The 27,726-nt window shown below is 44.6% G+C and overlaps 1 protein-coding gene across 1 annotated transcript in view; it reads right to left on the reverse strand.

The window, feature by feature from the left end:
- SND1 (staphylococcal nuclease and tudor domain containing 1) overlaps positions 1–27,726 on the reverse strand; it is a 413,624-nt gene that overhangs the window by 130,251 nt on the left and 255,647 nt on the right. The window contains exon 15 of the mRNA XM_074315643.2: positions 15,887–16,028. Within this exon, the coding sequence (XP_074171744.1) occupies positions 15,887–16,028 (142 nt within the window). The remainder of the gene's footprint in view (positions 1–15,886; positions 16,029–27,726) is intronic.

A 27,726-nucleotide genomic window follows, 5' to 3' on the forward strand; every position in this document is an offset into this window, starting at 1 on the left:
GGCTAGCATCTAAGTTGTCATCTCCACTCATACAGATCACATTTACGTCAGGGCAAAAATTCAATCAACTCAATTTACTGATCAGCTGACTTGATTTCAGACTCAATATATAAGAAGAAGGGGAAGTGTTCTTATTAATAAATCACAGCATTGTAGGGCTTGAAAGAATGTCTGCCATCATTTAATATAATCCAATATACGCAGAGCTACACTGTATTGCAGAGTTAACAATATGGGGGAGAACCTACAAGGTACAGTGACCGAGTCAGAGAAGAAGGGGCAGACAGACAGACACCTGGTTAGAGGCCGGACACGAGCAGTGGTTGGGATGAGAAACAAGGTCTTCCAATTTTTGGTCCAGGGAACTTTCTAATACCAACGTTCCCTTAAAATATTTCAAACTCACCTTTGACCTACTTTGTTCCCCTGTAATTAGGCGTCCTATCCCAACTCTACTAAGCTGAATATTTCCTGCTGCACTGAAAGGTCAGTCTCGTTGAAGTTCTCTATAGGATCACGGAAAGAAACGGGGGCAAAATGCTCAACTAAGAAGTAGAAATGTTAGTAACGGGGCATCATTACTGTGACTGTTCCTGCTGTCATAAAATCAAGGCCACTCACGAACAAGTGAAAAAACAGACCGTAGTGAAGTTGGAAGAGACAACAAAGACAAGTATATGTACCCACAGGGTATTCATTTCGGTGAAAATTCAAAAGACAGAGTGGACACAGAAGAGTGAATGCGGTAAGAAGGTGCAAAGTTGAGAGGAAAAAAAGAAGAGTCTTTCTTTTAAAATTCTGTGCCATGAAATGTGAGGCAAGCAGTCAGGGCCCTGGAATGAGCTGTCATGCTTTTTGTCGGCACGTTGGGAAGCACCAGCCTTGAGAGTCTGCTTTCCGTGGGGTCCTGTCGCTTGCAGCAGCTGAGAATTCATTCAGTCCATTTAGAGTTTGTCAAGACATCACTGATATTCTCAGAGCACCTTTCAAAAAGAGAACCCAAACATGCTTGTAGGTATAGATGAAAGAATCATTTTGCTTTAATCCGATCCATTATTTACTGAAATCTGAAAGAAAGTAAGACTATGAAGCCCTGACTGTTTCTAGGGCAGCATGGAAACCTCAGATGGCAATCACGCAGAGAGACTGGAACGGGCTTCCAGACGGGGCTAGAAACTACCTCACTCAAGTGATACTTCCAGCGTCTCTCACCTCTGGAAACATCGGGGCCTGAGGGAGTCCCAGAGCTGCTATGCTGTTATCTCTGGAACCAAAAAGATCCCCTGGCCTGATATTGGCCTGCATGGTGAACAGAGCACATGAAAGCACGGGTTTCCCTGGAAAAGCCAGGATGGACAGTCAACACTGCTGACCTTCCAAACCAGGCAGTATCATACCTGCTGCCAGGGAACAAGTCTGGTAGCCACACCCTTTTTTTTTTTAAAGTGTGTTCTGTATGGAATGAAAAAAATTATTTTATGCTGTTTATAGATGTGAGAAGAAGCAATGTGGCAAAAATCTTCTAATTCTAAAAATACACTGATAGCAAACAGGGCAATGTGTTTACAGTTCAAGAAAGGTAAATGGAAGATCTATGTATGATTCTTGTAACATTCCCGTAAATTTGAAGTTATTCCAAAATAAAAAGTCATAAGAATTATTTTTTGAAAACCCCAACAACTTCTAATGCTTAAAGGTTGGATATCCTGGGACACTTAACAACCATCATCACGATACTCTGAAAGGGGCATCTGACCCAACAATCAGTCCAGTGAATCTTAGCAGGCGTTTCTCAGAGGAAAGCCTGTGAGTCTACAATGTTAACATTTCAGCGCCAGGTTTCTGTGTTCTCTCTCAAAACTCTGCTACTCAAGGTAGTCGGTTTAACTCTTTCGACTCCAAATGAGAAAGGAGGGCTCCTTGGTGGTCAGCAAATACTCGGTCCTTCTAACCGGTTCTCTCGAAGCTATACTTAAGTACCATATCACCAGGAATAGGCTAGTTGCTTGCCCTTTTATTAGTAAAGCAGCTGAATAATTTATAAGGGTTGCATAGGGCCCATTAGAAGTGCCAGAGCAGTAATAACTGGCTCAGGACTTTGCTTATTCAGGGCTAAAGTTTAATTTGTGCATAAGCGCCCCAGCTCATAAACCTATTGCACAGGTCTGACACGCTCTCTTTCACAATCACATGTCCTAGCCGTACTCTCATCTTAGATGTGTTCCTATTGGTGTCATCTGTGGGGCCAAAACCCCAAAATCCAAACTCCGGAACAACTAAAATCTCACAGCCACATCACTGTAATTCCTAAAGAGGGCCACTGCCACTGTCCCTTAAGCTTTGCTCTTGGTCATCCCCAAAGAAAGGCAGCACCTGGCTGATTCTTAGCCACCCCGAGAGCTTGGGCAGACGCATGAATGGAGGGAGAGACAGAGGGGTAGGACCTTGGTAGCAGCACGTTCATGTCCAGTCGGGCGTGCGCTTTAAATGATAGCACATACGACAAGATGAAGAAAACGTGCCCCTCTAGCAAGTTAGTGAACCGCCCCAAGGCTCAGTTTTCTCATCTATGAAATGTGGATGGCAACAGTTTCCCCCGAACAGGGCTGTGGCAAGGATTACATGCGTTAACCCACGGCATACAATAGTCATTAAGTAAAAGCTTTTATTATTAGAGATTCAGACCTGGAAAGAACCCTAGAGAAACCTAATCCGACCCTCTCAGCTATGAACAAACCCAAGGCCCAGAAACACCATGTGACCTTGGGGACAGTTCTAAGCTTTAATCTAGTTTGGTGCTGTTCGCCATGTTAGGGCTGGTGGGGCTCTAGCACTTCCTCCGTGGGAACGGTGCTGTTATTTTGGTTTTTGAATTTTAAAAGAAGCTAAGTGTTAGCCCAGACCAGTGTTCGTTCATTCATTCATTCATTCATTCATTCATTCATTCATTCAAGAACTATCTAGTGAGCGCTGACTGGGTCAAGCGCTATTCTAGGCAGTGGTACAGGGGTTCTGTGGTCACAGGAAAGACATTCTGTTGATGCAAAGAATCAATACAAATGAAATAAACATGCAAACTAGATAATTTCAGAGAGTGGAAAGTGCCACAAAGAAAACAGAAAGGTGACATGCGAGCAATGGTGGAGGCTGGAGCTGGGAGAGGGGCAGTCTCATCACAGAGGATGTTCATGCTGGTTCCTTGGCAGTGTCACCTCTAAGAAGACGGCATTGTAAACCTGGCTTTGGCATATGCATATATAACTACCTGGCTATATGTTGTAAGAAGAAATTATACAAAGAGGAATCAGCAGCACCCTCTCAAAATTTCACTTTTGGGCATTCTTATCAGAAATAAATACTAATGATTAATGACTTTATCAGAACAGACCTCTTCTGGTCTTTGGTCTTACCTCCGCGGCTAGTCTGGTGCAGATGGGCGGCTTAAGGCAAAGGACACCAGGGTTCATGCCACTCTCTTTCAGGTGAATCCACGTTATCTACCCTCTGGAGGTTGGATTTTTAGCCCTTGGCATCTGTACTATGTGCCACAAAATTCCTGCCCCAAGAACCAGTTCAGGGGATCAAAGAGCTATTATTAACGTCTCAGTTTGGGCCAGTTGAGGGAGGGAATGGCGGTGGAGGCAGGCCACTCACCCCTCCATTCAGCAGCCCTCGTCCACAATGGAGCCATTGAGCAGGCGCCACAATAGAGGGCTGAGAAGAAAAGGCCGAGGGAAAGCATACACAGTCCCCTCGCACAGACTCGGTCATTCATCACCAGGCAAGTGCCAATATCTGGGAACAGCGATCTCAATTTCTGCAAATCCTCCAACCTGCAACAGCTGCTAGGGACTCTGGTGGGCGGCTCTGCTGCTTACTCGACTTTCCAATACCAAGGCCTGGCCCGGAGCCAAGTCCACATTACTTAGGTTAGAGACACGCTGGCTACAGAGAGCAGCAACAATGGCCTTCACAGCTTATAAGGCAGCTTACAAAGGGCTCCCATGTATTTCAAAAAGCACTTCAGATAGATGGTGAGAGAAACTATCTGCACAAACGCACTCAAGCAGTTTATTCCTAACGCACTTAATTCAAGGTTTCTGTCGGAAGCCAATGGCATAGTGGAGGAAGATGCAGAGACCCGCAAGAGGGCTGGACGGCCCTGCAGCTGGGGGAGTGCACTGAACCCCATCTCCCCTCCCCTGGAGCACCAGCTCAGCAGGATGGGCAATGACTGGCAGTAATCAGCCCTTCACCTGAGTAACAAGTGTGATGACAAAATGAGAGTCTGCGGGATTCCTTAGCTCTTTAGCAACCTGTCTGTCTCAACTGCTTCCATTAGCACCGTAGCATTTACAAATGCTCCTCAAAGAACACTCTGCGTGCCCTCCAGGTGCCTGCCACCATGCAACCCAAATGCACCGACACCCGACCACACAGGTGATGCTAGTCAAGTGTACGTTGCGTTCTGCCTTACCACTCCGAGGTCTCCAGGGACCCAATCATCTCCTCCATGCTGTCTACGCTTCACTTGCTAGGCATAACTTAGTTTCCAGAGAACAATTTTGCCAGGTAACAGGCACAGAGACCAAAAGAAGCTAAAGACTAGAAGAAAACCGTGAGGCTGAAAGGCCTGTGTTTGATGCTTGGCGCTCATGGAAGCCACCAAAGGGCACAGCAAACAGAGTGCACCAAATACAGACCATCTCCACGGAGGAAAAGAGCACAGAGGGAGGTAACAACTCTTTACCAATTTTGTTGTGCCCATCAACGTTTCAGAAGAACTTCCTGAGTGCTTCTGTTCATGGGAAATGAGCTAACGTAAAGACGTGACGGGGAACCAGCCCTGAACTCTTAGATGCTTCAATGCAAGAGCTCCTCCCAGGACTATGGGCCCCTCCCAGGAGGACAGACCCCTTTGGAGATCGGATGCCGCTGTTTGGAGCAGTTGGTGCAGCTTTCTTGAAAAACTCTGATTTGGCAGATTTCAGACCAAGAAATTATTTGAAAACTAACAGAATCGAAGGAAATATACAGAGCTGTATTAAACGTGAAGCAGGATTTGGAACTGTTCAAGTAATAGTATATTGAGAGGAAAAAGGTTACTCACCCCCCAACACACTTTCCAACAGCTGAGACCTACTGGCTAACTGGAATGAAGAGTGAGAGTGCGTATGGCAGGGTTTACCTGAGGCCAGGCTCACGTCTTCTGTGGGGCACGAAATGGGTCACCATGAGAGTAGTCTTAGAATGTTATTACCAAGTCATTTCTGTTATTCTTGTATGAAAGGCCATGTGTGGCAATGACACACCTCAATGAGATCACGTTCTATACTAACTTCTCTGTACTTGGACCAAGAGCCTCAACTGCGATTCTTTACCTCCTGGTTACTCGAGCAGCTAATTAGCAGAATGACAACTGCATGGGAGAAGACCTTTAGTGAGAAAGGGGGCAAATAAAAATTGCTTATATCTACGGGACAACTTTTGCTTGCTTACCCAGAATGCACACCTACTATTCCCAGCGTGACTTCCCTGGATTTTTCGTGATATGCTTTAAAAGTCAGAACTGACCACGAGGAAGGGTCTCTGTGACAGGCCTCGGAGAACCCAAATTCGAGATCACAGATAAACAGCACAATGACATGAACACAGACATATCAGCCAGAACTCTGTTTTCTGCTCCAGTCGCTGCCAGAAAGCAGCCAAAGACTCCCTTCTGGAGAGCTGGGCACCCCAAAGTCTAGGGGGTCTCTATTCGTAGGGCATTTCTGCCTTGGTTCTTGTGATCTCAGCACTGAAGATACCATGAGCTAAGAGGAATAGTTCCCCTAAGAGGACTTACCTACTGGCATCGTGCCCTTAAGAAGCCCACCTGGGTTTACATCCTACTCTTTAAGCCTGTGCTGTACTGTAGTGCAATCTAAATGTTTCTGGTCAAAAGTAAGCTCTTTGAAGGTATATACGTTTTCTCTTTTTCCCCCCCACACAGCACAAAGAGCTAACAGGGGTTAACCAATAACCACTGACTAATCAATTACGAAAAAAAATAAAGATGTGAGCACAAATACGAGTATCTGTTACCATGTCTTCCCACCAAACCGTGGAGGAGAAAATTCCCTCCTCTCATTAAAGCAGACTGCCTACCAGGCGCACCACGTGACAGGGAAAGATGGCCACTCTGCGTAACAGGCCTGCTCTGATAGGAAGGACTGGTCTGTCATTAGTGCGTCCCAATCAGTAGCACTCAAAAATAGGTCTAAACTTGGAAAAGAATAAAAAAATTCCCTACCCAACAATGAGGATCAAGAGTAAAAAAGAAACAGCAGTTTGGTAAAAAAAAGAGACAAAAATACCTCAGGGCCTGAGAGGAGTTATTTCTGCATTCCCTGCACATACGACATCATTCATGAAGAAAGCAATGGTACAAACAAATATAGCATAAATGTCGTCTGCTCTGGCTGGTAATTTAAAATGCAAATGCTAATGAGCGAACTGCTGTATCAGTGGAGTTAATAACCGCATGCCTAGTACAGGGGCTGCATCCAAAACACAGAGAAGAGACAGACACCATGTTCCAATTTAAAAATAAAAACACCCAAATTAACCCTAGAAAAATCAGTAGCAGATGTACAAGCTGAGGAAAAGGAGGCAGGGCAGGGAAAGGGAACGTCTCTACTCATCGTAGACCAGCCAGTTAATATAAACATCTTCCCACAGAGTGAAGGTAAGCATGGGAGCTACCAGGGTTTATATGGCTCTGCTATTGTAAAGCATGAGAACAATAAGGAAAGACAGTGGGGAATCCAGAAAGCTCCAACAGAAAGTTTCTCCAAAGCCCACTTAGAAGCCTATAAGCCAAACACGCAGGAAGTTGTTATGTCCAGAAATCAAAGGCCAGTGAAGAGAGATGTAGATCTTATTAATTTTATCACAGGTGAAGAGTGGTTAAAAAACCCCTGTGCTTACAAGGTCTTGATTAAGTGGGTAATTTAAACTAATGGGGAAAAGCTCTAATGATGGAAAAATACAACAGAGCATGTGGTTGTACGTCAGATGCCTTCCAAACATGGAAAGAACTTCTGTGACTTGTTCTCGCTCCTGCGGGCTGGGGCTGGCAGCCCGACATCAGAGTCTGGGACCAACCCCATGGCACCGAGACCGAGAGCAACTCCTTGGGCTCCCTCGGAGCCCTTCCGGCGTGGCGGCAGAGGAAGCACTCTGTGGCCAGTGGTGTACCCACTCCTCGAGGGAAAACTTGGTGCCCTCTCAGGCGTCACAGGAGGGGTACACTTGGGCTGTGTTCTAATTCCCATATTAGTGCCAATCATTCAACATTTATATAAAAGCCAGGAAGAGACTGGCAAACCAGTGCATTACTTTGGGGAAGCCTCAGGAGAACTTTCTGAAAGGAATCCAAGGTGAGCAAAGACCTGGGGCTTGGGGCAAAGACACTTTTTCAATGATGAAGAACTATTTCGTTATAAAACGCAGTCATATCTCTGTTTGAAAGGGGGATGTGAGAGGTAGTTCCCATAGCAACCAAGATTAAGCCTCACAGGCAGTATGCACTGTTCACCCCAGGGCTGCCCATTACATGATTTCAAAGCATTTCCCTTTAATTTCAAATTACCACACCATTTACGCTCCCTCTCCAGCACCCAGGTCCTGCCTTCTGCTGTCAGGCAGGTCAAACAGACCCCCCAGAGCAGAGGCTGGATGGCGCTGTGTGCCACCATTACGACTGAATGGTTGCTGGGAAATGCCAATAAGTTGACAAGAGGGCACTGAAACATCGACCCTGAAATATATTTTCCTGTGAAAATCATAAGACCAGGATTAGAACTGAAGCATCTGGGCACAACCAGAGACAGGTGCCGGTCCTGGAAACACTCCAGGAGAACTGCCATCAGACCGCCGGACGCTTCCTGTCCCCTCCCCCGTGCCCGCCAGGTGGAGGGCAGCCTAGGTAACCTTTACCAGTCTCAGAAAGAACCTCCAAGTGAGAGGGGAGGAGAAGGAAAGGAAAAGGAGCCCGTGGGGAAAACCCAGAAGTCTAACCCTTTGAACGACACCACCCTCTCCAGGATAGTTTTCCCTGCTCTCATATATTAAAACGCCAAAGCAGCAAGAGTGAAAAGCAATGGTAAAAGCAGAAGTCGAGGACTTGGGAGGTGAGGATCCTTCTCACTTACCGTTGACCTATCCACCCACAGGCAATCACTGGGCCTATCTAACAGCTGAGGATAAAGCTAAATCTTTTTTCTCTTGGCACAGAAAACCCAACTGAGGTGGTGGGGGCTGAACACCCCAATTAGGAGGCTGTACCATCTCCTCAGCCTTTTTCCACAGAAGGTGGGACCACCTCTAGGATTAGCTCTCTGTCAGCTGCAGGAGCAGCTAGACGGGCAGGCACAGACCTGCCACGTGGGCCTTGCATTGTCCCTCACGTCTAGGTCCCTGCGTCACACCGACACATGCAGGCCGGTCTCATGGAAACAATTAACCAGGAAGCCGGAGAGCAAGAATTCAAGTGTTCTAGCTCCACGGTCCATGACTGCCATTAAACCACGCCGAATACATCTTATGTTTAGTGATGTCTTTACTTATTAGTCTGTCTCAATCAGAAAAACATTTGAAATGGCTACTGAACAAGGACTCTCTGCCTCTTTTACCCTGAAATACTCCATTATGTCCTGGAAGTCTCCTTGGATTCCCACTCCCAGTCCCACTGGTCGCTCGCCTGTGAACCTCCTGCAGTTTGCTGACGCCCTTCCCAGAAGGGTGGTCCTCAGCTGGAATATTACCCTACAGGCCTGCTCTGAACGGGGCTGAGCCAGCACTTCCGGGTTACGGACCAGGACTAGCTTAGCCTTTCTGACAGTATCACAATGTTTACCGTGATTGTTTTGTCAAAGTCTGAGTTGTTTTCATCGGTATGGTGTTCAAGGCATGTTTCTCCTATTCTCACCCGTCTTAAAAGTGTCTTTGTTTTCTTCTTGTCTATGCATTCTTTACTTCAGTAGACACAACTACTTTGCTTGAGGGCTGGACCTCTACCTCATACATTTCTGTGTTCCTAGCATAGCGTCCAGTGGAAATAACGTATTCAATAGCCATGCGACTGAATGAACCACAGCATCCGGAGGCTCATCCTGGGGATGATTCATGGCCGGAAGGTGGGAGATAGTCAGGCTCCAATCACAGACTGGCACTTCCATCCCTGTGACCAATGGGTGACGACGTGGTAGGTGGGCACACTGGGATTTGTGGACAAAGCACTGGACACTGAATGGCAGGACAGCTGAGAAGGAGATTACACACCCATACAAACGCAGGGAGAAAAATGATTGATGAGTCCATCCATTTGTTTCAGGCAACTCTTCCTGAGAACTAATGACACGGGTTAAGTTGTTTTGCCTAGACGAATCACAGCCCGCCTGCCAAAAGAAAATGTTCCCGATCTCCTTGGATCCTCAAATGCCAGCTCCCTTAGTAAGTGTTTTCCATTCTCCAATTAATAATAGTTCTTTCCTCTGTACTCTCATGATGTTGCACATACTTTTCATAACTCCTTTTGATTTTTCCTTGTTCAAGGCTTTCATACGGCTGTCGACAATAGACTAAAGGGTACTCAAGGAAGCAGAAACTATCTTATTAATTTCTGCATCATACATCATCTATCAGACTGCATTTCTTACAGACAGCTTCCAAATCTTGGCCTCATTAAAAAAGGCTTCCTAACCTGTTTACTGTGCTAATGCCCACAAGTAATGCTCTGGCACCTCCTGACAAGAACGTAATTTGTATATGATATCTTAAACAGTGAGGAACTAGAGCAGCCTCAGAAAAGTCTCACGTCAAGCTGCCCGTTTCCAAGTAATGGGACCCCATTGAAAGCAGGGAGGTGGTGGAGACTGATTCAAACTGGGAAGTCCCAAGAGAAAGAATATCCCACTTTACAAATACCCATTAAGTTGCAATTCAATTAAAGCATCAGAAAGGAATTCATAAGTATCAGCAGACCCTGTAATTGCTTAATTAAAGACAGAAGCCCAGCAAACTCCAGCACAATAACAACCTGATTCATTAGCACCTCTGTGATAGCAGAGTGGGATTTCTCACTGAAACACACACTGCCTGTAATTGTGTAATTTGGTTAGGCATTGGCAATCAGTGGGGCCATTCCTGGGGCCAGGAGACGGGGAGCATATCCCTATTTACCTTCCCTCTCCCCACTCATTACAAGTTTTTGGTTTATTGAAACAAGCAGTTGATATTCCTGTTAGGATCCGCAGGAAGACACATGAAGGAGAAAGAAGGAAACGAGGTGCTTCATTCAAAGGCATTCAGGGTGGACGGACACACAGCTGACACCTTTCTTTAGTTCACCATGCACATACCCACCACCACCATTTATCAAATCCCAGACACCGAGAACCTTTTCTCACTGCCTCCCTTGTCATAATGCGGCTCCCAGAGGGGAGCTGTAATCAAAGAACGAGAAAAGAATTGGAAAATGCCAAAGGGCAGTCCGAGGGAAGTCTCATTTTAAGTCTTGTTTCATGTGACTAGATAACTGGTTAATCATAAGTCACCTGCTGTGAACTGCATGCCAGGTAGCTGCCGCCTTTTAGGTTGTCTGTACCGTGAGTTCCCCCTAAGGCGACTGACAGCCACTGCCCCCCTCACAAACCTGCCTCAGTCCCCACCTCCTCCTACATGCCGCTGTCCCACCTTCATAACCCGGAAATGCAAATGGCGTAGGCCCTCTCAGTGAGTTAGCAGAAAACTCCAAATATCTGATGCAGAACTCCTTAGATTACTTTGCCTTAAAACCTCAGATTATTCTCTTCCATTTCAGGCATCTGGTTCACAGGCACTAACCTGGCACTGGCTCTGCTTAGCAAACAGGACAACTTCCTCAGCTGCACCCTCGGCAGGACGCAGATGCCCCAGAGCCAACAAAGTAATTCAAAATAAGGAAATGGAATATAACGGCCACAGCAGTAAGATACACTCCGTGCCGCTGGTGTTAGTAAATAAAAATATGAATCAAGGGCCAAGCGAATTGCCAACATGTGCCTCAGTGTCCCTTTAGACAAGACGCTAAGTAACACATGACACACACGACAAAAGAAAGTAAACTAAAAATAAAGATGGCCGGTAAACTGTTTTGGTTCCAATGGAAGGAAATGTACGGAGTTCTCTCAAAGCTAGATGAGGAAAAAGGACGCTCTTAAACAAATGCAGGCTGCCCGGGGATCTTGGAGTCCTGTTAACGCAGGACAAAAGCTGAACGACTGCCCCCCAGGCTGCCCTAGGTATGCATAGGAGGAGACCACAGCAGCGGGCAGAGGACCTTGAACAGTCAGTTCTGATGGTGTAAGGTCACCTGCTCACCGACCAAACCTAAGCCAGGTGCTCAAAGGACTAAAGGGCAAGAGGCTTCAGGAGGCTGTGACCTGTTAGCTACAGCTGACGGTGCCCAGCCCCACCTGCTATCCCATCTGACCAAACAATCATTCCACGTACAGGGGTGCAGGAACCGTGACAGAGAGGCCAGCTGGCTTGGGCCAAATGCCACTCCCTGTCAAGCTGTGGGGCCGTCTGCCCCAGAAGGCCACATAAAAATGGAAAGTGTCCGCCCCACCTTGAAGTCCAGAGGGCTCTCCAAAAGGCTGGGATTAATGAGAGCAGCACATATGGGACTGTGGAACAATTATCTTGACTTTCCCCTTGAGACTCACAACCCCAGCTCCCTCCTGGCTGCAGAGACAGCATTTCCAGCAGAACGCCATTTTCCCATGGCATGGCGTGCGTCCCACAGAGAGCTGCAAAGCCGTGCCACGACGACCACGGCCCGGGGAACAACCTCACACAATGAACATGGTGCCCGTATCTCATTCACTTTCGGCTTTGTAGGTGGTCTCAAAGGACCAGGGGGCCCTTTCCTCCCTGGGGATACTCGCTCCGCCGGTGTCCTCCAGACATCTCATTCATTCCACCTCATAGAGGTCGCTACTCTGTTAATCATTTCCATGTGTCCTTTCTTAGTTCCTTCTCAGAAATCAGACCGGTAACTCACATGTTCCCTATGATATTTTCTCACTCCATCTTTTTTTATATTCTCTTTTGCCAAGATTTTGTTGAGCTCTACATTCTGTAATTGGTATTATGAAAACAATAGGTATATTGAATAGCTTTTTCAACCACACATGCCTCGTTCTGTTCCAATCTTGAATAAGAATTCCAGTTATGAAAGTACGCAAACGCTGACATCCTTAAAATGTTACCTTGACCCTTTAGCTTTCACTTTTCTGCACTCCTTTTCCATTCTCTTAGATTTTTCTTAAGAGCAGGCTATTTTTAATTCTGTTCCTTATTTCCCACATTTATTCCCCAATCGCCTGTAATCTGCTTGTGGCTGATTCAACTCTGAGGAAACTGCGCTGGCACAGGTCATCTGTGACTAACTGATAAATAAGAAAATCACTTCCATCGTTTTACCTACTTCATCTTTTAAGTAACATCCCACACGCTAATTCCTTGGGATTCCGACGTCCCTCAGCTTCCAGAAGACTAGTCTCTCGGGCTTCTCCTTCTCATCCTCTGCCCACGGACGCATGCTTAGCCTTCCCACCACAGGCTGGACCTTCCCAGGGTGTGTGTTGGTGCTAAGGGGTCCTCCAGGCTCTGGAGCTGCTTTAACCACTGTCTGTACAATGATGGCTCCTCCATGGGAGGAATCTACCCAGGTCCTTCTGCTGACCTGAACATCCCCACGGAGACCTCAAAGAGGCCACGTCTAAAACCAAACCAATGACCTGTTCCTAAAACCTGTCCTTCCCTCTGTGGTGCCCTTGGACATTACCATCTGCCCCATCACTCAAGCCTTGGAGGCTTTACTTTCTCTCCCACACTCTACATTGTCTCCCATCCCTGACCCCCTGAATCCAGTCATTCCCTGAATTACCAAGTCTTCCTCCCAAATACTTTTCAAATCGCTTCTCTTCTCCACTAGCCATCTTGCCTCTTAACTGTTTTCCCAGCCCCCAGCCTCATTTAGTCCAATGTATCCACCAAAGTGAACTTTCTTAACCCAAGAAAGACCAGCTCCTGTCTTTGTTTCCAGCTTCTCCCCAAACCCCGTCACCTCTCTCTTTATGCTCCACCAATACTAAAGGGTTTGTGGTTGCCTGGATACATCAGGATACATCACATCTCTACACCTCTGGACATGCTGTTACCTCTACCTAGAACGTTCCTCTCTACTTCCTCCTCTCCCCTGCCTGCCCCCAACACTCCTCGATATTTGTCCTTCAAAACACAGCTCAGATGTCAGCTCCTCAGGGAGGCATTCCCTGGTCCCCAGCTAACTACCCAGTCACTCCCTCCTCTGTGCTGCCTCTGTGCCTTGTAAATATCTCTGTCATCTCACCTAACGCCCAACACTGCAGTCTGTTTACGTGTCTGTCTCCCTAGAGCTTCCTGAGCCCTGGGACCCAGTCTTACTGGGATGATGCCCAGTTCTCTGCTCCAGGGTCTCAAGGGGAAAAGCCAGTGAGCTTGTCAGTCAAGACGGGATGAGAACAGTGCCTTTCCATGATTTATTTCCACCAATGGAAAACTATGGCTCTATCGTGGAGACTGTGACCCAGTGTGCACATCCTGCACAACTCCGGCCATTCCACACAAGAGTTAAGGGAAGCTCTGGCTATGAATTCACTAAGTCTTTGTGAGCGGAAGGGGAAGGAAACATGTGCAGTGATGATCTACGTTATCGCAGGCTTGTTCTGAACCATTTACTCATCTCATCAAACTCTGCCCCATAATCCTGGAGGCACGATACTCTCTCTCGTTAACCTATGTATAAACTGAGGCTTGAAGAGGGTAAATAATCTCCCTAAGTCACCTGTCTGTACAGAGTAGAGCCACGATTCAAACCGTTCTCTGATGACATTTCAGTGTCTTGTATCCTTGCCAGGTTTCTAAAGAAACCGGAAGATGCATCATATGACTGCATACAGTATGGCAGGAGAAAAATGTGAAAGCTTATATTTTTATCATGTGTTTGCGTCTGTAATCCATCTTTCAGAATGTAAGTTAACTCAGGCAATGCCTTTTGAATTGCTAAGCTCAGAATAATGCCAAGTATACAGAGGAAACGGCTGATGCAGAGTTGAGTGCTCAGAGTGCCTGTGTGTAGGCTTCTGCAGGAAAACTCCAGCCACGACAGGTCTAACGTGTCGAGCCGGCTCCATTCAGGCAGTTTTGAGTTTAGAAGCCAGAACTACAGTGTTTTCTGTCCCCTACAGATCTGTGGCCAAGTTTCCCGGAAAGAAGAATGATACTGTTTCTCTTCCACACCTCTGGGATAAAGCTCCACGCTGCCAAACGGATGCCTTTGTTTTGCAGGTTTACAGCAAAGGATGAAATGAATATACACCTCAAACTCTGTAACAACAAGAATTCACTGCTAAGAAATTTCTCCGCTGTGGAAATGTTAAGAAAAGGGCACAAATGGCTGCCTGCAAGGACTCCCCCACACTGCAATGCTGCCCCTCCGGATACTGCAACTCACGTTGCAAAGACCCAAGCACCGCCCTCCACTGACGTGTGGATTCACTGCAGCCCTTCTCGTCTGCAGCTGCCCCTGAGCTTCATGTCAGGCTTCCATCCGTCCCTTCAGAAAGGCTGAAGAGCTGTGCACGGTCATTCATGTCTTACGTGTGTGCAAGAGCCTCCACCAGAGGTGATGGCCCAGCAGCAGCAGTGAGCTGCATAGTCATGTGTTCAATGAGTGATTTATCTCACATAACAACCCATTTAGTTGGGGCCTGAGGGAGACCCTCATCAAAAGAACAGACTCTCAGTGCCTTCTAGGAGAAGGAGGCAGAGGCAATCTGGCAGCGGACAACAAACATGGCTCCTGTTTCTCCTCCCCCACGGCAAATTCTATTCAAGAATGCAAGACACAAGTGCCGAGGCAACAGGACGGCCTCAGAAGAGGCCGTGTGCGCTGGGAGGGCATAGCGAGTACGTCCTTTGTGAGTGAGTGAAGATTTGTGCGCACAGGGGTGGGTGTTGGAGTAAAATGACACTTTCTCTCCAAGACTACCATTTCTGTGAAGTCCTGACTGGAAATAAATAACTACTATTTGGCAGTGGGGAGGAAATGAAGCAATTTGCTCCCTGAATGCATAAACATAAACTGCTCGAAGAGCAGTTCATACATAGTCTTGCTGGCTTGGGAAATCTTAAGCTGTTAGAAAGGACAGGATAAGAGAGATGTACATTCCGTCTGCAAAGAAAGGAAGGCTTGCCCTAGCACGCCAACCTTAGTGCAACGGAGAAGCACCAAAGATGCCGGAGGCTGGGAAGGTAGTGTCATGTCTGGGGCTCCATAAAAGATTTGGATCCTAACGACATTTGAAAATAATAAAAAAAGAGACAATCGGCACCACCTGGGAACTACGAGGGCCAAGCGGTTCAGCCCTGCCCATGACCCACCCAGCGGGGGGGTAGGGGGTCTTGTCCCCAACAGGAGGTGCCAACTGCGAGAATTCCATCGTTAATATTTTTCTATGTCTGGAATTCCCTTCCGTCAGGCTGTGTGAGGATGCGTGCTACCTTTTATGCAACTCTGCTCCTACGTCCTGGGATGGGAGGCAGATGGGAGCGGGAAGAGGGCCCAGTGTTGGGTCTGTAGTGACACAGGGACCAGATCTAGAAATTTTGTGTTCGAATCTCAATTAGAGAGGAAAGCACCGAGATGGGCTTCAGGTCCTACCCAAAACACGGGGGAAAGGACGTGTGGCCTCCAGCGATGACTTCTGAGATCCCAGAAGAATTTTCAGAGTAACATATAACACGGAAGCCTTACCTGCGAGCAAGAAGGTGATAAGGCAAGTTTCCTTTGGCAAGTAGAGCTTGAGACGAGAACCGCTGAAGACGTATTCCACCACAGCTTCAGAACGGCCTGCCCGCTGGAGAAAGGGCAGGAACTGCTTTGCTTTTTGGGTATCCTAGTGGAAGAAAGAAGAGAATCCTTAGAAAAGTAACAGAATCCAGGCAAATGTTCCTTTCTCTCTGTTTAGGACAGTCTAGCAGACCACAGGAAGCTAGGCAAGTAACCCTATAAAATGAAGACATTTCTAAAATCATGACATAGACAAGATATCCATGTGACTTGCACAGAAGACATATCATTAATCAAAAGTTTTCCAGAACATTCTCATTGGCTCTCTGCCTCCCTCTGTTCAGTTACCAAGCAATCAGTGGACATACAAGTTAAGAAAGTATTTTGAAATGGGAATGTCACTCCTTCTCTGGGGACAAGAAAAAGAGCTCTCCCCTTCTTTCTATGTGAAATTGAGAGGAGACTAATACTAACCTTCTGTGGGGGTCAATTACCCTTTTAAAAAAACGTGACTCCCAGGTTGTGTGACACAGCCCCTAAAACCCTTCCCCAGGAAGCCCAAAGCAGCTCATCTGCAATCTTCAGCAGGTTATGTACGCCGCTTCTCAATGACGAGAAGAACGCAGCTCGCTTTGGGCACCGGTACAGCGAGCCCTGCTCTACGAGCTTTTCAGGGATGAGCTGGGACCTGGGCACGCTGCTCCTGTTCCCAGTCTGGGAAACTGGGAACAGCAGGACGAGCTCCATGGGGGCCAATCCCACATCATGTCAGCATGAATAATTACAGAAATAATAAAAATGTATGCAACCACATAGCACTTTTTAAACTTTTGTCACGCATCCACACAAAGTACACGCATTCTACCCTCGAGCACCAGACTATGGACATTTCGAACCTGAGAGCTCTAAGCCAGAGGAGCTACGAGCCTTCCCACCCCTTCAGTCTCTCAAGCTGCTTAAACAAATGCAAAGTGAGCAAGCATCAAAGTATCACACTGCCGTGTTCGGGGCAGAGTCACTGGATGTCAGAATTGCCGAGGTTTTCAGCCCCGTCAGCAGACCTGTAAACTCCCACGGAGGACGCTTTGCACACCTTGCTGATGCCCGTGACACCAGCACTCCGCCAGGCTCGTCCTTGAGACTCTGCTCCTAGCAACACACCTATTGTATCTAAATTAATGCACAGTAGATAACGAAAATGTAGCAAGCCCTGAGTATTTGCGAGTTTTCACAGCAGCCAAAGGGGTAGGCTGGGATAAAATCAATATTTATAGTAATGAGATTCATCCTTCCCTTCAAACCGATTCTCAGAGGAAAGGAGAGACAGTCGTCCATTCTCTGATTGCACATTGGTAAAAGCTAACGGCACAACGAGCTTCCGTCCAATGATCACTTAACAACACATATTCCACTACACAGACACAGTGGGAAAAGGCCTTTCTGGTGGCTGGCTGACGTCCAGAACAGTCAAGCAAGACAAATGCTCCATGGGAAAGAAAGCGCTACCTGATTACAATCCCTTTGCCGTACTAGTCTAAATCTGGGACGTTATTCATGAGCTGAGCCAGTAAGTCAACAACAATTATCCAATTGATCATTGCAAATCATGAGGCAACTTAATGTCTCTGAACAGAAGGCCTATTCCCCCAAGACTGCCGTAATCTATACTTTTCACAAACAGAGTTTTGCTCATCACTGTCTTTTGGACGTATTCATCTGGGAGAAAAGATGCGTATAGGAATAACGACAGCATACACACACAGGCACGCTCTTAATGTTAGTAACAAAAAGGAAGTTGTAGCAGACTTGTCCTTCTTTGCTAAACAATCACCTACTTCATCAAGAGAGATACAGTTGCGCTTTGACCAACATGGCTTTGAACTGCACGGGTCCACTTACACGTGGATTTTCCCCCATAAATAAGTACAGTATTAAAAAATGTATTTTCTCTCCCTTACGATTATTTTAATAACATTTTTTCTTTAGCCTACTTTATTGTAAGAACACAGTATGTAATACATATATAAAATATGTGTTAATCGACTGTTTATATTGTCAGTAAGTACTCTGGTCAACAGTAGGCTATTAGGGAGTCAAGTGTTATACATAGATTTTCGATTGCATAGGGGGTCAGCACCCAAGCCCTGCGTAGTTCAAGGGTCAACTGTACTTACTCAGACTGATCAAGGAGAAGCAAATGTAATAATAATTTAAAAGCCATGTAATTATAATAACACACATACACACACACACATCAATTGATGTCCCTGACTCCTCCTAAGTCTCAACCTACAACTTAATAGTCCTACTCCAGAAATAACATCTGGGAAGGCAGCAAGGAGAATGGGACATGCCATTGACGATGACAAAGATTAGAAGTGAAAGCCAACTATGACAACTGAAGGCATGACAGCAAATTTTCAAGGCCTACCAGAACTGGCCAGTTTTATTTCCAGAGGCAAAATGGTGAGATAGCACACGGAGCGCCCTCTCCTTGAAGGGAGTGTTCCAAAGCTTGAAGAAGATGATATGCCTACAGACCATCCGTTAAGGGAAGGGACGGAAATTGCATCCAAGTTGATAGGGTTTGGGGAATAAAAAATTTTTATGAAGTCAATCAAATTGAATGTAATCACCAAAAGATGTCAGCTCTTTCAAATCTTAGCCACAGGCAGACAATGGTGTCTGTCTTTCCGTGTCATCTCAATTGCTTCCTTGACATGTTCCAAAAATTCTTGAAACCTTTACTATTTGTTTCAGTGGCTCACATGAAAAGACCAGTAAGGCCAACTGGGCAATTCCTTCCGGTGAAGTAGCCTGGCAGCATTCCCTGCCTATTTAGCTACGGAAATGATTCATGTTAGGAGTTTTGGTTGCATTGAAACGACTTGCCCTTCAAGGAGCTGCTGCAAGTACAGCAATGTGCTCCGTTCTCTTATCCTCATTCCTGCGATGACAGCAAGAGGTAAGTAAGAGAAAACCCGATGATGAGAAACAGTATGACAGGCACCAGGTGAGGCCCTACTGAGGAGTTGAGATGCCAGGTGGATCTTAAGGACGGTAAAGTTGTAAAGTTCCCATGATGTCACTCACATGACATTTTAAACTCTCTTCCAGTAATTCTGAAGGAGGACCTACAGGAGACGGAGTGCAATGAAGGATTTCTTTGTAACTTTAGAACTCCAAAATGTATTTTTAAATATAAAAGTAAAGGCCTCGGATTTAAAGAGATAACACTTATGACAACTTTCATTTCAGGGTAAGACTATTAAATATCAAACATTGCGGCTTCTAAGTCTCGTTGCAGAGACTGTCAGCCCCGGGTTTTCTGTGCTGTGGCTTATTTACAGGTGGCCTGGGAATCTATCTGCCACAGTTAAGTTACTACATTGGCTCAAGGCTTTGAGAATCCAAGTAGATAAATTAGTCATAGTTTTGTTTTTTATACCAATACTTCCCTCCACTGGTGTAAATAATTAAGAAGCAACTGTACTTCTGAGCAGATAAGTCTTTTTTGTTGCACTGGTAGTTTTCACATTACCTGTGCTCCAAAACAAACCATACGGAAGTGTTTTCCTGTACTACTCGAAAAGCTAATTTAAGGATACATTAGCTACATTTAACCTGCTATTGTGGATGGCATCTCTTTAAGGAATGTTTCTGCCTCCTCAATGCACCTTGAAATTGAGAAAGTAATGATGCAACAAATGTGCCTGGGGTGACTTCATTTGAAAGGATGTTAATATCTATACCTCAAACTTATAGGAGCGGGTTTTGAATGACTGACGACTGGCAGGATGGGCCTTTGACCATCGAGAGAGGAGAAGGTTATAAAGACACTTTATGCGTTCCTACTCTGCCCTCCCACCTGGCTTGTCAGGTCACACCTCTTCCAAACGTGGGTACCTGTATCCACACCTGTAAGAGATGCCCCTTCAGTAGTCAGACTGCAACTTATCTCTACAAAGTATCTTGCTTTGTAAGCAAATACATGTTTACAATTATTTAGTACCCAGAACGACCAAGTTTGGGAAAGCGGGAAAGGTGGGGCTGGGGGGAGCGCAGGGGAAGCAGAATGCTTGTAGGGTAGGCACAGGACAGAGAGCCACAGCACCCACAGACAACCAGGCCACTGCCTTGCAGAAGAGCAGAACCTATGTAAATCAATGTTTCATGAATTGTGGGAGCAGAGTTTTAGGCTGTTAGTTTGCACACGGTGTTAGCGAAGTGATTTCCATGATTTTTTTCCCACTGAAAATACCCAATGTAGTCGGCGAGAACACAGTAAAGCCTGGTGAGAAGGGAACGTCACCACACACAAAAAAGCACTGGGAAATGGGAATCAAAGTAAACCTATTAGTTAACAATTAACCACTCAGGATTATCATGTGCACGTCTCAAATGGGAACTGTTAATAATGAAGCTCAGTAATTAGTTCCCATCATCACAATCACTCTTTGATTAACATCATAGGAAAAAGAACTAAAAACAAATACATGTAGAGCTTATTATGGCACCATGGGAATACGCCAACACACTTGAGAAACGGAACTGCAGAGAGGTTCACCAAACCCGACGAAGCTTCCCGGAGGTACAGCCGTGCCCGGGACTGCCCCATCCAGCACACCAGGACGGTTTCTCCCCTTCGGGAGCTGACTACCCTGTCTCTCCGAGGCTGGTCTGAGGCTAAAGGATTCCAGAGTACAGTGCCGCGTAGGTCCTACAAATTTTAATACAGACGGAGCAAAATGTGTGTGCACAAGAGTACAGACACAGAGAAAACACAGAGCGTGGCGATCAGAACTGATAGCTAAGAACGCTGAAACAAACACACTCTCATTTTAGGGTGCACTGTGATAACTCATCGCTATCGTCTTCCATCTTTGCCGGGCTCTCCAGACCAGGAGAGTTATTTCTGCAACTATAAGGAAGACAAATCAGAAGTACACCCTCTACCGAACGGCACAGCTGTCATCCCCCACGCCACACTCTTCCTTCTTTCCACAGCACAGGCACTGCGGCCGGGGATGTTTTAATTCACAAAATGAGGTTATGATTCTCTCTGAGGAATCAGCTGTACAGCATGATAATCTCTTGATATAAATGGGACCCTGGGGGAGACACTTGGAAATCCTCTCCAGCTCCAACAAAAATAAACAAAGCAATAAACCATTTGAAACCAATCTTGCCTGGCTGGTTATCAATGTTTCATGGTGAGGTGTGTGTGAGGGGGGCATAAACTTCAGTGAGATGTGAGTTTAACAGGAATGAGCGAACACACGAGAGAACCCTGAAGAAAAACACCCTGACTGAAAAACAAATAAAATCGTAAGGAAACGAACAAACAAACAAATAAACAAAGCTGCTGAAGCTAGGCCATCAACAATCTTTCATTAAGTGTTGTCTCTAGTTGACAATTTCTCGTGCTGTTTACTTCACTGGCACAGCAGCTCGCTCAGGCCGCCTACATGTCCGAGCGAAGGAGAAACCATGTCTCAGGCTCTGGGCTCCACTCCTGAGAGTGAGTCAGGAGGACAGTCGTAGGAGCGCTGAGTGAGAAGAAAGCCCTGATTCTCGGGAGGCTGGCACCCTCAACACAGAACAGAACCTTCCATTTTCTCTCCTAACTCTACTCCTTTATCAATTATTAAGGCAGGATGCTTGGCTAAGCAAAGTTTCCAAACTTGCACGATAAGGACAGACCGAGGGCAGAAGGAGTTGGCACGGTCTGCTTCCCAAACGGGAAGGAAGCAGGAAGCTGCAGAGCATGTCAGGGCGAGTGCAGGCAGCGTCATGTCCCAAATGCGGAGGGAAACCTTTCTCTGCAGTCAGACTCGAAGAGAACGTCAATCTGCCAACACTTTAAGAAGACGCTTGCGCTCAGGAGCCCTGCAAAGGACAGGCGTCTATAAATGTTTTCATTGGGCTGCTCTTGCTCACCATCTAGTTCCTTTTCACAAGGTACAACACTGAGAAAAGGGAGCAGGACGTGGTGAATGCTAAGAAAAGAGACGACCCTGTGTTTAGGATGAAAATAGGCAAAAAGCAGCCTTCTGACTGACGCTCATGGCAATCCAACTGAAAGACAGATTAGGGACCCCTAGAATACGGCCTAGAATTCATCATACTCACCCCAAAGTGGACATAACCTGCCTCTCCCTCAGCCGGGTGATGGATAAGCAGAGCGCACACCGCACAATGGAATGCTGCTGTGCACGCGGGGAAAAGGACGCATCTCAAGTGCACGATTCCACTGACATGACACCCTGCCAAGGGTTGAACTGCACGGACAGAAAACAGACCAGTGGTTGCCAGGCACTAACGGAAGGGCTGGGGGTGGGCTCCAAGGGGACGGAGGCATTTGGGGGGAAGAGCCTACAGTTGTATGATCTTGACTGTGGTGACCGTTCCACAGGTTCACGGCTCTCAGAGCGCCCATGTTTATCAAAACTCACAGAATTGAACATTAAAAACGATACAGTTTACTGTATAAATTATGCCTATATTTAAAAGATAAACAAAACATTTTAGCCTGGATAAGTAGAATATGCACTATTTTAACGTTCAACTTAAGAACACTTTTTTCCCTAGTCTAATTTGTAAATGTCTCAGAGAGACTAACAAGCTCAAAACTAAGCACTCAGTAAATCATGCTTTAGATAAACTAATCTCATTAGCTGGTCAATGCATTAAAGTCTTTTAAAAATTCAAGCAGGAAATGGTTTAGATGAGAAATCATAGAAAAAAATTTTTGTCATCCATTTCCAAAAGTAAGAAAGTATGATTCTGAGAGGACAGCTAAAGGAAAGCAAGCTGCAGTCCTCAACTGGCTACACAGAGGAAAGCTCTGTTCAAAGAAGAAAAAATGCTACTGAGGACATATGTCTATTGATGTTGCTTGTCTATGAAATAAAATCATGCGATATGGCTGAGTGTGAATAGTATCCAACTCTTAATCAAATGAAAATTCTACACAGGCTCAGAGATTATTCTTTTATTGAATAACTTTCAGTTCCCCAAATTTAACCAGCTGAAATTATGCTGTGCGAACCATTCAATTTAACCTTTAGAAATGAAGTCACTGCACTTTAGTGGGAAAACGGGCATTTTATTATCAACAGGAAATACAATGCCCTTGGCTTATTCTACAAGACTCTTTTCTGTGCTATAAGTTTAACATGGAAAGCACAGAGACGGTATGTGTATGCCTCATATAAAAGGGTAGAAGTAGGTACCTAGTTACAAGAAAGTATCAATATCCAAGCTCGCTCTCTTCTTATAGTCAATCCTTTCTCTAACTCGTTTCAGGTGTGCAGTCCACCTATGCAGTGCTCAGGGAGTCCTTCCTCAGGTCTGCCTATCCACAGAACGATCGGAAAGTTAGGGCTCGGAATTCGTGGGAGGCAGAAAAATTTCCACAAATAAACCCCACCTCTTCCCACCCCCTACTTCATCCGGAAAGGTCCCTTTTCCCATTTCTCCACTCTCTAAATTTCCAACAGATTATTACAATTTTGCCTTCAATTGATACTGAATGTTTATAAAATTGTGGCTTTGTAGATCGTCGCCCTTCCGGGAGCGCCCACCGTCCTGCTGCGGTGGCGTCTGAGGCCTGCTGCACAATCTTTCCACCAAGACCCTGAAGTTCCCTGCACATCCTGTTCTGGATTGTATTTCTAGGTCCATGCCTTCTGCTTTCTGGGTTTACTCCCCTTTCCTTTTTCAAAAAGATCACCTCACCCCTATTTCATGGAGAAAATGTTTTCTCTCTCTGAGGTCAGGTAAATAAATACTTGAATGGCTTTTGTAGTTTTCTTCAGCAGAAAGACTATCCTATGAGTACTTTGGATACAACAGATAAATCCCTTTCATTATCCAGCAGCATAGTTATATACTATGTTTTTGGATACCACTGGCTACTTTAGTTATTAGATGATGAAAACTTGTTTTGTTATGAAACTAAATTGTAACTACTCAAAAACACAGACAAAGGAGACAGTGGTTCAGTATTATCAATTTGTAAGAGAACAGATACATAGAGGAGCTGACTGTACGGAAGGCATACCTTCCAACTATTTTCATGGTACATATTTCTCTAAAAACAGGTGATTTATCCAAATTGTAGACATCTAATTTACAGCAAAGAAATCATTAAGTCGATAAGAAAATATAGGGGGCATTTCTATTTTAAACTGGTAAACACAACCAATGATGGCAGAAACAGACCATTTAAAAACTATGCTGTTCCTTTTCTAAGGATCAAATGATAAATCTTTACAGGAAAGTCAGGTCCCACATGACAACGTTTTGGTCAACGCCAAGCAGCATAGATGACAGTGTTTCCCATAAGATTAAAATGGAACTGAACAATTCCTGTTGCCCGGTGACATTGTGGCCGTCTCAACATTCCTCACGTGTGTGTGGTGCTGATGTAAACACAGCCCTGGGCCGCCAGTCGTGTAAAAGCACAGCACGTACAGTGAGGTACAGCACGCAATGCTCGGTAACGGTGACAAACGACTACTCACTGGTATGTGTATTTACTACACCATGCTTTGTATCATCACGTTGGCGTACTCTCTTTCTACTTATCATAAAGAGAGTTGCCGTAAAACAGTGTGTTGTATTATGCCAGCAGTAGCCTCAGACAACTCGTGCTTACCGTTTTCTTGATTGCACCATTTTCTCTTGCGCTTGATTTAATCTCATGTTTTATAAATTCAGTGTAGCCTAAACGCAGTGATTATAAGTCTACAGTTGTGTGCAGTCACGGCCTAAGCCTTCACATTCACTCATTACTCACTCACAGACGCACTCACAGCAACTTCTAATCCCGCAGGCTCCGTTCATGGTGAGCGTCCTATATAGGTGTACCCCTTTTTATCTTTCATATCGTATTTTTCTATATGTTTAGATATACAACTACTTACCCTGTGTTACCATTGCTTATAATATTCAGTACAGTACCATGCTGTCCAGGTATGTAGCCTGGGAGAAACAGGCTAGATCACATAGCCCAGGTGTGCAGAGGGCTGCACCATCCCGGTTGTGTAAGTGCCTCTGTGATGCTCGCACAACAAAGTGGCCTAATGACACATTTCTCAGCATGCATCCCCATTGGGAAGCAGTGCATGACTGTACCACAATAGACATCTCGAACATTTCTGGGAAAAGGATACAAGACTGGTCTAAAAACATAGCTTCCACACAGTGGGTGACAGTAAGAACATGGAAGAAAGCACATAAAGAGGAGTCTACTGGTCTGGATATCAATCATAAGGTTATGTATAAAAAATAACTAAAAGTTTGAAATACTATTTTTTTCTTTAAAAGTTTTAGATCGAATTTTATCACTTCCAAAATCTCTATAGGCAAGAAGTAAGAATTTCTTACAGACGTAGAAAATGGCTTGGGAGATAATTAAAATAATATGTGCAGAGTAAAGCATTTCAAAGACGGTCTGAGGAAGCACAAGTTTCATTTCATGGGTAAATCGAGAACTCAAGGGCAAGAAAATTAATGTCATGCTAACCTCTGTCCCACCTGAGACAAGAACACAACTTCAGAAAATGAGGAAAGAAAAAATATCAGCAAGCAACCTGTGACATAAAATAAAAAATCCAAATAATTATAAAAGGTTAGGTGACTAAAATAATTTCAACACCCCCTAAAAGTACTATGAAGATTCATTTTTGCCTGCAGTCATATCAATTTAGGTCCAATAAATCCTACATAAAAGTTTCATTATGTCTAATTGCTCTTTTTAAAGCCCTACATTTTTAAAGAGTTAATAAAAATAGATTGTAAAATTTGGAAGAGAATGTTCTAGTTTTTGAGAAATGAAGAAAAATGATAACCATTAAAGTAAAATTTTATTATTAACAAAGACAGAAGGTGGTCAGTGTTTTGAAGAACAACAAATACATCAAACTAAAAGCCTAACATTTTACTCAATAAAGATTTATAGAATGATGATGTTAAAAAAACAAACAAACTGTGTTATCCTTTGGCATATATACCTTATGGAATTGTTCGAAGAAAATAATTACAGACTGTGAATTACCTAAAGGAATCAATGTTGTTTATGAAAGGAAAAAACAATCCAAATAACCTGACTATCCAACAATAGCAAGCTGATTAAAACTGTGTAAAGAATAAAACAGAGAAAGTTCCTTTCATGAAAAAAGCTTGTACCACTTAAAAAAAGAGGGGTGGAGAAAAATGAAAAACAAAATAAAAGGAAACCCACATTTTGGTGAGCAGACGTATTGTTATTGAAAAATTTCGATGGTTTTATTTTCTTCTTTTGGCTTATTTATATTTGATGCGTTTAAAAATAAAACTTTTCACAGAAAATTTGTGGTAAAAAAAGTGTAAGTTTTTGTTTTTACAACAAGAAAATAGATGAACATTTAGTGCTGATTCATCTTTGCACAGATAAACTTACAAATTATTCATATCAGATAACTGTCTCTATAGTTTTCTAGAGTCAAATTCAACATTCTTTAGAGTAAATTAGTTCTTTATAATTGTTCTGTATATTTCGAGACAGATAAATATTATGGACACTGTAGTAAAGTCTGTAAACTGATTTGGAAAACATCCCCACCTGAAACTGGATGTGAAATTTGCTCCATGATTCCTTCAAAAACAGCATCTAAGCACAGTGCTTTACGGCACTGATGACATCAAGTGCAGTAGCCCTTTTCCTAAGGAATGAAAGTTTAACTTAGATAATTACAGTTCAGAGCCAAAAAGAGTGTGGACAATAGGTAGCAAGCAAAACTCATACGTTAACATGATGTAAGTAGAAGAAAAATGTGTTCCTAGTAAAGCAAGCAGCATGAGTTAAAGAGCCCCACGTTTGGGCTCAGAAATTGATTTAATAGAAAGTACCCAGAATTCCATACACATGTGAATGATAGATTTCCAGCATATGATACTATGCTGATGTTAGGCTTGCACCATAACCCTCAGCAAGGACTGCAAAGCGTAAATGTTTCAATCATTTGTTGCCCTATTTCCACTAGCCTCACATTACAGCAATACTGGCCTTGCCTTCGAATCCAAGCACCTTTCCACCTTAGGCCCTTCTGGTACATAGTTTTATCTCTCATCCCTGAACAAGGCCTTCAACTACCTCCTTCTTTAGGCTTCATTTTAAAATCACTTAAAAGACTTTCTCTGACCATGTGGAATAAGCTACGGCCGTGCGTATATACTCTCACAGGACTCTGTCCTGCCATCACAACGGTAATTATATACTGAATTATGTATGCCCTAAGGACTACATTATGTCTCGTTTTAATGTTATAGCCTCAACACCCAGCATTGTGTCTGGCATATAATAAGCTCTCGATACTTATTGTTTGATCACTCATCCACCGACTCAACATGAAAAATGCATTTCAGAAACAAGCCAGATAGCTTGTGTTAAATATGAAGTGAGAGAACAGAGGCGGCAGGTAAAAGAACTCAGCAGAAGGAGGAGTATGACTTGGGACTTGAATAAAGAGCTTGGAATACAAATACGACTGATGACGATGATGGCAGTTGTCATCTATAGAGGACGTCCTATGAGCTTGGCAGAATGCTTGGCGATTTAATACTCATCACCATCATATGAACCACTGATCTCTGCTGAGCTCTTATTATGTCAACTGTTACAAATACTTTGCATGTATTAACTCATTCGATCACACCACAAACCTAATGAGGTAAGTGCCATTATGATTCATTTTACGGAAGGGAAGACTGTGGCTCAGAGGATAAAGAACTTCCTCAAGGAGACAGAGTAAGAAGCA

The sequence above is a fragment of the Rhinolophus sinicus genome, chromosome 8, assembly GCF_057876585.1.
Source record: "Rhinolophus sinicus isolate RSI-liver-muscle chromosome 8, RSI-T2T, whole genome shotgun sequence".
Lineage (NCBI taxonomy): Eukaryota > Metazoa > Chordata > Mammalia > Chiroptera > Rhinolophidae > Rhinolophus > Rhinolophus sinicus.